Here is an 11,577-nt window from a genome sequence, read left to right on the forward strand (position 1 = left end):
ATACCGTTCAATTTCCATTTTGTACATATAGCATAAATAGAGTTCTATCTCGCGAGTTGGGGAAACTTCATTACCATATGAACAGAAGCGATGATAATTTGCATTTATGCACAGAATCCGTGAATTTGTACCACAACGCAGATATTCTCCCATAAGGAATTGATTTTCATCAGAGGTTTTCATGCTTGTTGAAAATTAATCTGACACCTTTGGAATAAACCTTGAGAACTTCGTCACTGTCGATGCCCCATAGCACCTTCAGGGGAAGACTCGATGTTCTCTCAAGTGAGAAAATGTTAATTATCTTGCTTTACAGCCAAACAACAAACATCGCATTGAAGGGTATTGATTAAAAGTTCCGACCAACGAAGAAATTGATGTTCATGATGCTGCACAAAATTCTTTCACTCTAATAGAGGGAAAATTAATTCACTCCTTGTCCTTGAAAGCATTCCATGTGGTGCGAGAGCTTTCGTGGAAATTGCCCATCATGGAGAGCAATTTGATTATTTTAGTGACATTGAGGGCATTTAAGGGAGAGGCTTTCACATTTGCGCGCAATGTGGTTGAATCTATTTTCTGAAACATATGTTTCCTCCTACATTTGCATATTAATTTAGCCTGCATTTACTCAAGTGTACCCACGGATGGCAACAAATAGAAAATAGTCACACATTTCTGTTTATTTTTCCTCCATACACCATCGTGAAATGGAAACACATGCCGGGTTTGTTGACAAAGATATTCAAATGGTCAATGCAAAAATAAATTCCCGCGAATTCGGCAAACTAATCAATTGCATGGAATACTTAAGACTATTAGTGTAGTGCACAAGACAACACCCTTCCAAGCTTCCTATCGCGAGTTCGAATCTAACTGTCTTACACAGTTTTTTTTCATCTCCAGAAAACATTTTCTTCATTAAATAGAGCATTCTAATCATTCTAATGAACTTAATGAGACACAGAAGTGAGGAATGTTTAACCTCATTATATTAAGCATCCCACATTAAGAGTTTCATAAGCCATGTATACACAATCTACAGAGATCTTATCGTATTGTATGTAGCATCAATTTCCAGCTCAAATATAGAGAACAAAGTGCAAACTCAAAGTACATTATTAGAATCTCATCCAATTAATCAATTTTCATGGAAAAGAAAGAAATCTCATTTAGCGCACCGAATCTCGTGCAATTTCCTTCATGATCTACATTATTAGGAACAAAATAATAATATAATTTTCAGTATAACATGCTTTTGGCATGGATTATGAAATTGAAGAAAACAAACAATTGGGTATTGAAGCTCTTTTTGTTGCGCCCCATTAAGTGAAATTGAACACAAAGACTGGGGTTTGTTTCGTAGAAAAGTAAATCAATAAAGCGAGGAAGAGATATCGTGGGGCATCCATATGGGGCGATTGTGTGCAACCCAAAAGATGAATCACATGGGTGATGTTCCCATCAATTTAACGACTCCTTTGCACCATCGCGTATGAGAATAGCACACGAGATGAATCTCTGCTATTTTGTTCTTTTCTTTTTCATCTCTTTTTCCACCCAACTTTGGCTTCCTCAAACGCCAATGCACTTGGTGCTGAAATGCAGCAGTAAAAGTGGCAAAGGGAACATTTATACAACAGCAGAGACTTTATAGAAAATATAAATTGTGGATTTGTCGTTAGCAACTGCGTGTGTGATGAGAATCACTAAAATGGTATCAAGAGATCCTCGCAAAGTGGCAGATTTATTGTGGAAATTAACACATTTCTATAGGATAGATGGTATGTGCTTGGTGGAAAGAGGAGCAGGAAGTGAATCCCTGGAAAAGTGGATTTGTTGCACAACACATATAGCCACAGGAATTTGTGAATGATGCTAAAATGTGGAAATGTGGGTGACTTTTTCCACCCTAAATGTGTACACAAAAAACCACATTGTACCGGATCGATGATCTAAATTTGCATAATAGGTGTGGGTGTTGCAGAAATGTTCCCGATATAAATTTTTGTGGATTATAGAGAGCTTTTAAATTTAAATTGATACAAATCTGTGTTGATTTTAAAATTTAAAAATAGGTACAAACATTTCAATTCATTAATCAACTAGCGTAGTGCATAAGACATCATTTTCACAAGTATAATATCGTAAGTTCGAATCTCATGTTTGTTTGATTTTTTTAAAGCTTTGACAATGCTATTTATCGCATTTAAAGTACAGAATTTAGTTTATTTTGCCTTTCCCTTGAAATTAAAACAAATGAAAATTCCATTAGAGATCGCATTGAGAACGCATTCACGTACACATTGTTACAGATATACATGCGTTTCCCATCATCACTCCTCCCGCATGCAATGTAAGCAACGAAATGAATTTGAATAGAAAACCATCCTCCTGTGGCGGTAAAATGTGGCAAGGGGTCACAAAAGAAATGAAAACAATGGGAAATTCAAAAAAAAAAACTGCTAACCCAGCATACCCAACATCACGGTCATCGTGCAATTTTCATTGCGGTCAACATAAATTGCATCGACACACAAGCAACATACACTTCATATCATCTTCATACTGATGGTATTATTACGAATATTCTCCATCCATATCCAACATCTGCACATGGGGCTATTTATAATAATTAGCATTTAGTAATATGGCAGAGCAACGATGGGCCAGTGTCGCGCCTTGCCCGCAAGCCTCTTAACACCCAGAATAAATTGTCAGAGAAGTACACACCAACAATAAGAAAGTAAAATGTACAGAGTGTATTTATAAATAAATCACGGAATTGTGTCACAAGACAACTTGAGGATAAACTTTTCAATTTTCCTCCCTAAAAGCAACAAAACTCACACTGCATCAACCACCCCCCCCCCCCCCCCCCCAAGGAGTTGAGTGAAATTACAATAAAATCTCATTCATCCGCATATGGATTATTGTGGCAAAATGTTGTCAAAGTGGCTTTGTCATAAAGATAAGGAGTGGGTGCTTTTAGCATTGACGTGAAAGTTGCTATTTTCACTAATTCTAGGGGAACGTGGCCCAATTCGGACCCCCTAAATTCTGTTTCAGAAGGATTGAAAAAAGTCATATTAAAATGAATTAAATCTTTCCAAGTTTGGTACCATTGGAAAGGTCATTTAATAGGCTAACTTTGTTCTATAGATGCAAACCTTCTAACTCTTACCTGTTCTGAGTAATAATGGAATTAAAAAAAGTTGCTAAAATTGCACTTTTTCACCACGGTGTTCTAATTGCGACCCCCCGAGTGTTCCAATTGCGACCCCCTGTTTTTGCCGTAATTTGTGGGTTTTTCACTAGTAGATCACTTTTATCACTACTATAAATAGGAAAAACACCATGAATTACCCGGAAAAGCCGGAAAATCAAGAATTTATTTTCATTTTTCCCCACATTTGTTTTGACATTTCGCCCTTGAGGTGACTACACACACTTTCACACACACCGACAATTGCGCACCCACTGACGTAATTCCCAGAAAATCCACGAAAATTCTTCTGAGGAATGCGTAAATTACACTAACTGCACTCCCTTTTGGCTGTAGGAACATTTTCACTGCGAAAAAACTTTCAAGAAACGTGAAAAAATATTGATTTTCCCGAAATCAAAACACAGCGCGGTCTGTGTGAGAGAGACACTTCCACACCACTACACGCATGCGCGGCTGCTTTACCGTGGTGAGTGGTGGAAATAGACGGTCCGAATTGAAACATTTTGGGGGTCGCAATTAGACCATTCTGCATGTATTACATTTTCACTTAATTACTTAAAATACCTAAAATCTTTCAAAAAATTGTAAATCAAGTAATAAACTAGACCCTCTAAGCTACAGAAACGCGGCATAATATGAGACATAATAGTGGGAAAAAAACTCATATCAACTTAGTTTCTAAAATCAGAAAATGTTGGCCAAGTGCTGAAAATGAATTTTGATTTTTTATTAGTCCTGTTGTGTACCAAATTAATTTATTTTAGGCGCTAACATTACCTTACTATAATATCTTCATAATGTAGTGAAACTAATTTTATAATATTTCGTCATTTACGAGAAAAAGGGGCGGTCGCAATTGGGCGGTGGTCCGAATTGGGCCACGTTCCCCTATGCATAATTGAATGCAATAAATTTATAAAAAAAAGAGAGATAGAGCTTTGCCGTAATTGAAAGAGTAAATTAGTCTTATGGAGGAAGAAATAGTGGAATAGGAATTATAATCTTGGCACACAATGCATACTAAATGAAGTCATAAGTCATCCAGAGAGGTATGTACAGGCTAAAGGTCTACCGCGCTAAGACTTGACAATTTTAAGTAATTAGATGTTATTTAGAAAGCTCATGCTTCAACAAAGCCATGGAGCTTAGGTCAGATGAAAGATTGAATTAATTTTTCGAATGAAATATGTTTGAGATAATGATGTAGACTAGGCTATTGAAATATTTTAAAATTTAATTTTAAGGCAGGTTAGGTAAATTTAGCAAAGTCTGATTATGGAAAAAAAGTCAAAACGTCGTTGTACTGCAAAGAAGAGGTGCTTTTCAATTTTTTCGCTGATTTTTCATGGAAAAACTTTTAATTTAGAAGGAAAAACATCGTTTTATCCAGAATTTAGTTTTTTTTTAAATTATACAATTGAATTTTCGCAATTTCTCTGCTTCTATAACAGCTAAGCACGTGATAAAAAACGTCTAATATGGAATTTTCTTCGCGTGATTTTTTAATTAACTTATTTTTCTCTTTTGATACACATTTTGTAAATATTGAGACCATAATATATCGGAGTCATTAACGTTTCAAACTTCAGGTAATATTCAATCAAATGATTCTTAAAATTGAGTTATTGAATCGAATTTTTAACACTGATAGTGTTGAAAACTAGAATTTCAAGGAATTTCATTGCAAAGGATGTAAGAAAAAAGACAAATAATTTTTCTATCATTGGGACTTGAACCTTATCAATTGTGTAATACGTTAGAATGCTATAAGCCCGCAATTAGGGCCTCACGGCTTTTTGTTAAGCTTAATATTAATATGAGTAATACATACATAGAGCCTTTAAACATTTATTTTGCGACAAATATGTAAATCTTGCTAATATTTGGATTATGTTAACAAATAAAATCTTATCTCAAAATAAAATTCAAATTAAATTCCTCACAAGAGTGTGGCATTGGACAAGGCACCAAATTCTCCCTGAATAAGGTAAAATAAATCCGGTCGTAAAATGGAATTTTGCCAACAACCCCAATTCTCGGATTGATTGAAGATGTGCAGAAAAGAGAAAAGGCAAAAATTGCATCATCGTACATCTTTTTGCCCCAGCTCGTCAATCGATTTCTCACCCCAATGTGTTTTGCAATAAAAAGCAAGAAGACCGAAATGGCATCTTAAGGATACATTTTCCGGTTGAAGGACACCCTAAATGGGGAATCTCAGTGGGTTTATTCACATCACACAACAGAGGAGTGTCAGAGAGAGGGTTGTGTGACCTGAAAGAATTCTCAATGGTATAAGAAGAAAGGTAACATCATTCTGTTGGTGGGGATTAATCGAAACCACAGTACGGCTGGTACGGTGATGTGGCAGAAAAATTGAATTATAGATGAAATGATTTGCAAGACACTCTTCCACGTACGATGGATGTTCATTGAAGGAATTCCCTTACAGCGGTGTGTGCAATTGAAAGCATGGCACCTTTTTTTTGTGCCCAATACAGGGCCACGATTTCACCATTATCGTCATGTAGCAATAAAATGGTGTGCTCGGTTGTGGTACAGTTGTGAGGTAAAACACAACACCAGCCAACGACCTTCGTGTGCGATCAACAAACTCCCATTGAGATGATTCCCGGTTCATTTTCTCGTATGGCACCCTAAAAATTATATACAATGCTGCTTCTCAGTCACAAAAAAAATTTTTTTTTTTTTGAAGGAATGGAAATGAGAGCGCAGGTAAATTCCACCGAAAACTACCTTCTGTAGCTATAAATCTCAAAGCTTCTGTGATCGATTGAGATGTTCTTCGGGAGCGAGAACATAATAAATCTTTGGTTTATTTTCTCACTTTCTTCTCTCCCAATGCACCTCGTTTATTGACTTCAATTTCCTGTTTACATCTCTTCGTTTTCTCAGACGACAATTTTAAATTCCCCCGGAAAGACATTTCTTAGAGTTCCTACATAGATCATCCGGAAGCATTAAATCTCACCCGTGTGTATAAGACAATGGGGTGCCGAATGGAAAAGTCGATAAAATCCCTCAAACAAAGCTATTGCGTTGCGGATTTTGCCGCACCAGGAAACCTCTCAAAATGTAATTGAATTGTAATGCTACACATCCAATAAATGCACATATGGGAATTTTTCGTGGAGTCCTCATTGGACAATAGGTAGGACGATCAGAGGAAAATTCGTGAAAAATGTATTACCTTGTCCATTTTATTGTGTGTGTGTGAAAATTCACGTTGAAAAATCCAAATTTTGATGAAAATTCCTCAAAAGCGCGTATTGATTTGTCCTGCTGCTGCTGGAACAATTTCGAGTCACCAAAAACCACACCAAAAATACCTCACAGAGTCACAAAATCCCGGAAAAAGTCCCACAAGAAAGCACTTTTAGCACTTGGATGCTTCCTATGGCCAGGAAGGAATCCCTTTCCTTTCCAAAATCACACCAAATCCACTTTAAATGGCAATCCGTAAACCCATTGCATGCAATCCACTGAAGCACTTCCTCCAAACTGATGGACGAGCAAGTGGAGTCCCTCTATCTTTGCCACAACTGAGCATACTCGTGGCCCGTAGGCATGACAAAGACGGCCACAGCAAGCTGAATGCCTTTGAGTTTGGTGAGAAAAACCGAGACAGTTGGTTGGAGGCACACAAAAACGAGACAGCACCAGCTGGTAGGGCAGGTGAAATAGCAAATTCACGCAAACACTGACCACGGAGGGATTTCTGGCCACGTGAGAGCGCATGTGCAAATCAATACGTGGAGGGATTCTTTCAACACCCACGCTTGAGAGTGAAGAGGACCTCTCAAAAGGCACGAGCAGGATTGATTTGAGCACTTTGGCGCGAAAATAGAGCGATATGGCGCGCTTTTGCCGAAAGCACCTGTTTCCAGGGAGAGGAGTTTTTACTGCTGCATTCCACGGAGAAAGTCCCTCTTAGCAGATGCACCTGCAGGCTGTAAAATAAATCGAAGAGAGAATTTTGTGAATTTCTTTATGAATTTTTCTGCTAAAAAAATGTAAAATGCTTTAAAGAATTTTTAGAAGATTAATTCTTTGTAAAGGGAATAAAATTGTTATATGGTGCAGCCGGTGCAGCAAAGGTGTCTGTTTCAAAGAGGATAAAATGTGTAAAAAGAAGAGAAGTCTTGCAACAATTTGAGAACTTCACGAAGAATATTTTAATAAAAATCATGTAGGTAATAGTAAAAAGTAGTATTTTAATTCATCATTCATGAGCAATTTATAGTTCAGCATCTAAAGACATATCTATCTATCTTCTATATAATAAAGAAAGGTCTCTCTAAAATATCGTGTCTGTTCAGCTATGCATTTCTACACCGTTGGTCCGATCGTGATAAAATTTGGTACAGAGACTACTGACACCAGGCGGTTTTTACCAACGACATTCATTCCCCCCCCCCAGAGCCCCCCTTCATATAGTCCCCATATAAAAATCATGCTTTTTTGACTACTTTTTGAATTCGGCGCCATAAATGTTTTTTGAAATTAACTTTCTCTCTTTTCGAATACCCTTCTACATTTTCTTTAACCCATCCTCACTTTTTGTATGATATATCATACGCAAAATTGGTAATTTTTGATCAATTTTTATGACGCGAATTTGCAAAATTTTCCTTCCAGAATCAAAAATGAATGACGATCAAAAATGAATCCGTGACGCCAAAAATGTATCCGTGACGCTAAAAATGTATCCGTGACGTTAAAAATGTATCCGTGACGCCTGAAAATGTATCCGTGACGCTAAAAATGTATCCGTGACGCCTGAAAATGTATCCGTGACGCCAAAAATGTATCCGTGACGCTAAAAATATATCCGTGACGTTAAAAATGTATCCGTGACGCTAAAAATGTATCCGTGACGCCTGAAAATGTATCCGTGACGTTAAAAATGTATCCGTGACGTTAAAAATGTATCCGTGACGTTAAAAATGTATCCGTGACGCCAAAAATGTATCCGTGACGCTAAAAATATATCCGTGACGTTAAAAATGTATCCGTGACGCTAAAAATGTATCCGTGACGCCAAAAATGTATCCGTGACGTTAAAAATGTATCCGTGACGCTAAAAATGTATCCGTGACGCCAAAAATGTATCCGTGACGCTAAAAATGTATCCGTGACGCTAAAAATGATTCCTTCCAGAATCAAAAATGAATCCGTGAAAATGTATCCGTGACGCCAAAAATGTATCCGTGACGCCAAAAAATGTATCCGTGACGCCTGAAAATGTATCTGTGACGCCTGAAAATGTATCTGTGACGCCTGAAAATGTATCCGTGACGCCAAAAATGTATCCGTGACGTTAAAAAATGTATCCGTGACGCCTGAAAATGTATCTGTGACGCCTGAAAATGTATCCGTGACGCCAAAAAATGTATCCGTGACGCCTGAAAATGTATCTGTGACGCCTGAAAATGTATCTGTGACGCCTGAAAATGTATCCGTGACGCCAAAAATGTATCCGTGACGTTAAAAAATGTATCCGTGACGCCTGAAAATGTATCTGTGACGCCTGAAAATGTATCCGTGACGCCTGAAAATGTATCCGTGACGCTAAAAATGTATCCGTGACGTTAAAAATGTATCCGTGACGCCTGAAAATGTATCCGTGACGCCTGAAAATGTATCCGTGACGCTAAAAATGTATCCGTGACGTTAAAAATGTATCCGTGACGCCAAAAAATGTATCCGTGACGCCAAAAATGTATCCGTGACGCCTGAAAATGTATCTGTGACGCCTGAAAATGTATCTGTGACGCCTGAAAATGTATCCGTGACGCCAAAAATGTATCCGTGACGCCAAAAAATGTATCCGTGACGCCTGAAAATGTATCTGTGACGCCTGAAAATGTATCTGTGACGCCTGAAAATGTATCCGTGACGCCTGAAAATGTATCCGTGACGCCAAAAATGTATCCGTGACGCCAAAAAATGTATCCGTGACGTAAAAAATGTATCCGTGACGCCTGAAAATGTATCCGTGACGTTAAAAATGTATCCGTGACGTTAAAAATGTATCCGTGACGCTAAAAATGTATCCGTGACGCCTGAAAATGTATCCGTGACGTTAAAAATGTATCCGTGACGCCTGAAAATGTATCCGTGACGCTAAAAATGTATCCGTGACGTTAAAAATGTATCCGTGACGCTAAAAATGTATCCGTGACGCCTGAAAATGTATCCGTGACGCTAAAAATGTATCCGTGACGTTAAAAATGTATCCGTGACGCCAAAAAATGTATCCGTGACGCTAAAAATGTATCCGTGTCTCCATAAAATGAGACTACTGATACCAGGCGGTTTAAATCTATTTTAATTCATCACAAATCTTTTCTCTTTTAAAAATTTGCGCAAAGCGCAACAAATCCCCGCGAAGCGGGCGGGGCGAGGTAAATTGGAACGAAGCGACAATTTACCTCGTTTTCTATACTACATAAAAGGAGTCTATGCACTTTTATTCGTATCATGCGATATCCTTTTAAGTTATAAAATTCCAAAAGAACCAAAAAAAAACTTCATTTTTTTCTTGGATCAATTGCGGAAAGTTTTGTTTGAAAATATTTAATTAAACCACGCCCACATCATATTATATTTCCCCTTAAAATGAAAGATTAATGATCAATGCATGAATGCTTATGTTTTTTATAGATATTTAAAAGGAAAATCAAAAAGCTACAATGACGAGGCTAAGGAATCTTTTAGCTATTTCTTTTTAGACCTTTTATCCCATTTTTGTGCAGAAATTCGATTGGACTCAAATTTTGTCTGAGCTAAGAATGTTCCATGTTGATCATTGAACAATATCATGGGGTGAACAGAAGTGAATAAGCTCCTTTATAACAAGAGAAATAAGGACAATAAATAAAATTCACGGCTTTCTTATACATAACAAGAACAGGACTTTTATTTATTTATGGAAAAAAACGTTTAATTTTTTTTCTCCAGAGAAACATTGATTTTCTTCCAAACTTTCGCATCACAAAAATGCCTTCATCAGGTATTAAAATTATCAGAATAATTCTTACCGTGTTTCGAGAAGTTTGGAGATTATTGGCTCCTTCTTCAGGTCTAGAATGCAATTTTTTGTGGTACAAAGGAAAAAGACCAATTTATAGCAGTTCAGAAATTCTAAATTAGAAAAATCTATTCTAACCAAACATTGCATCAATGTCGTAAATACCTACCCAAAAAATCAATCCAATATTATATTTTTCAACAGAAGAAAAGGATATTTGTAATTCGTTCAATTTTTATTACATCTTCAAGAAGTTCTTCTTTCCATCCAAACTCTTTCCTCTATAAATTTCTCTCTTAACTTTTTTTTTTAACCCATATTTCATTCGTGTGATTACGCCCTCTTCCTCGCTGGCAAAACGTTGTGCAATGTATTTGCACACGATCAGTGTGATTTTGCCCAACGATGCGTAGCTTTGTGTGTTTCCAGGGAAGCCGTCTGGGCATGTCTTCAACACTTTTTCTCACCTCACCCAAATTTCAAACTACACCGCCGATTAGCGAATCAACAACGAGGAAGTTTTTCCACACCACAAACGCATGATCGTTTTTTTTCTACAATATAGGTGTACTTTATTTCATACTCTCACAAATAGAAGTTTTTTTTATTTATATGTTTCAAATTAAACGACATCTCTTTCAAGTTTTTTTTCACCTCTGCTCTTCCTTATCCATTATACAATACACATTTAATTATTTCTCAATTTTTTTCCTCGTCTGCATTGAACAATTTCACAATATATGGCCATAAAGTATCTCAGAAAACTATAAACTTCTTTCATTATGTTTTTTTTTCTCTTTTAATCTCTCTTCCGTATCCCTTCAAAATCTACGTTTGGTATCATCTAAAATGTTTCTTTTTAACTTTACTTTACTTTTTTTTTATTCTTCACTTTTACAACATCTTTTACACATTTAAAATATGTTTTGTAAGTCCTTCATTTCTAATCTTGATTTTTATTGTAATTTTTTTTATTCTGGAAATATGTATAGTTATTGTATTCATTTTGAATTTTTCTTTCATTTTTTTCTCATGTTATATATAATTTCTATAAGAGACAAATTTACGATAAATCCAAAAAAAAGTTTAATCTGTTCATGTAAATTTTATATAAGCAACCATTTACAGCAATATCTTAATCTTGTTCATTTTCTTTATTATCTCTTGTTTCATTTAATTTGTAATGTCTTTTTTATTATATTTCCGCTTCTGTTTTTTTCTCAGTTTTTCTTTTAGATAAACTCTGGTGAATTTTGAAAGTTCACACGGGTTAAATTCAAAACTGTTTCAATTT

At 36.3% G+C, this 11,577-nt stretch overlaps 1 protein-coding gene across 1 annotated transcript in view; it reads right to left on the reverse strand.

Annotated features, from left to right (window-relative positions):
* Positions 1-6,757, reverse strand: part of LOC129791290 (uncharacterized) — a 78,026-nt gene extending 71,269 nt beyond the window's left edge. The window contains exon 1 of the mRNA XM_055829365.1: positions 6,441-6,757. Within this exon, the coding sequence (XP_055685340.1) occupies positions 6,441-6,449 (9 nt within the window). The 5' untranslated portion in view covers positions 6,450-6,757. The remainder of the gene's footprint in view (positions 1-6,440) is intronic.
* Between the last annotated feature and the right edge of the window lie 4,820 nt (positions 6,758-11,577).

Source organism: Lutzomyia longipalpis, chromosome 2 (genome assembly GCF_024334085.1).
Source record: "Lutzomyia longipalpis isolate SR_M1_2022 chromosome 2, ASM2433408v1".
NCBI lineage: Eukaryota > Metazoa > Arthropoda > Insecta > Diptera > Psychodidae > Lutzomyia > Lutzomyia longipalpis.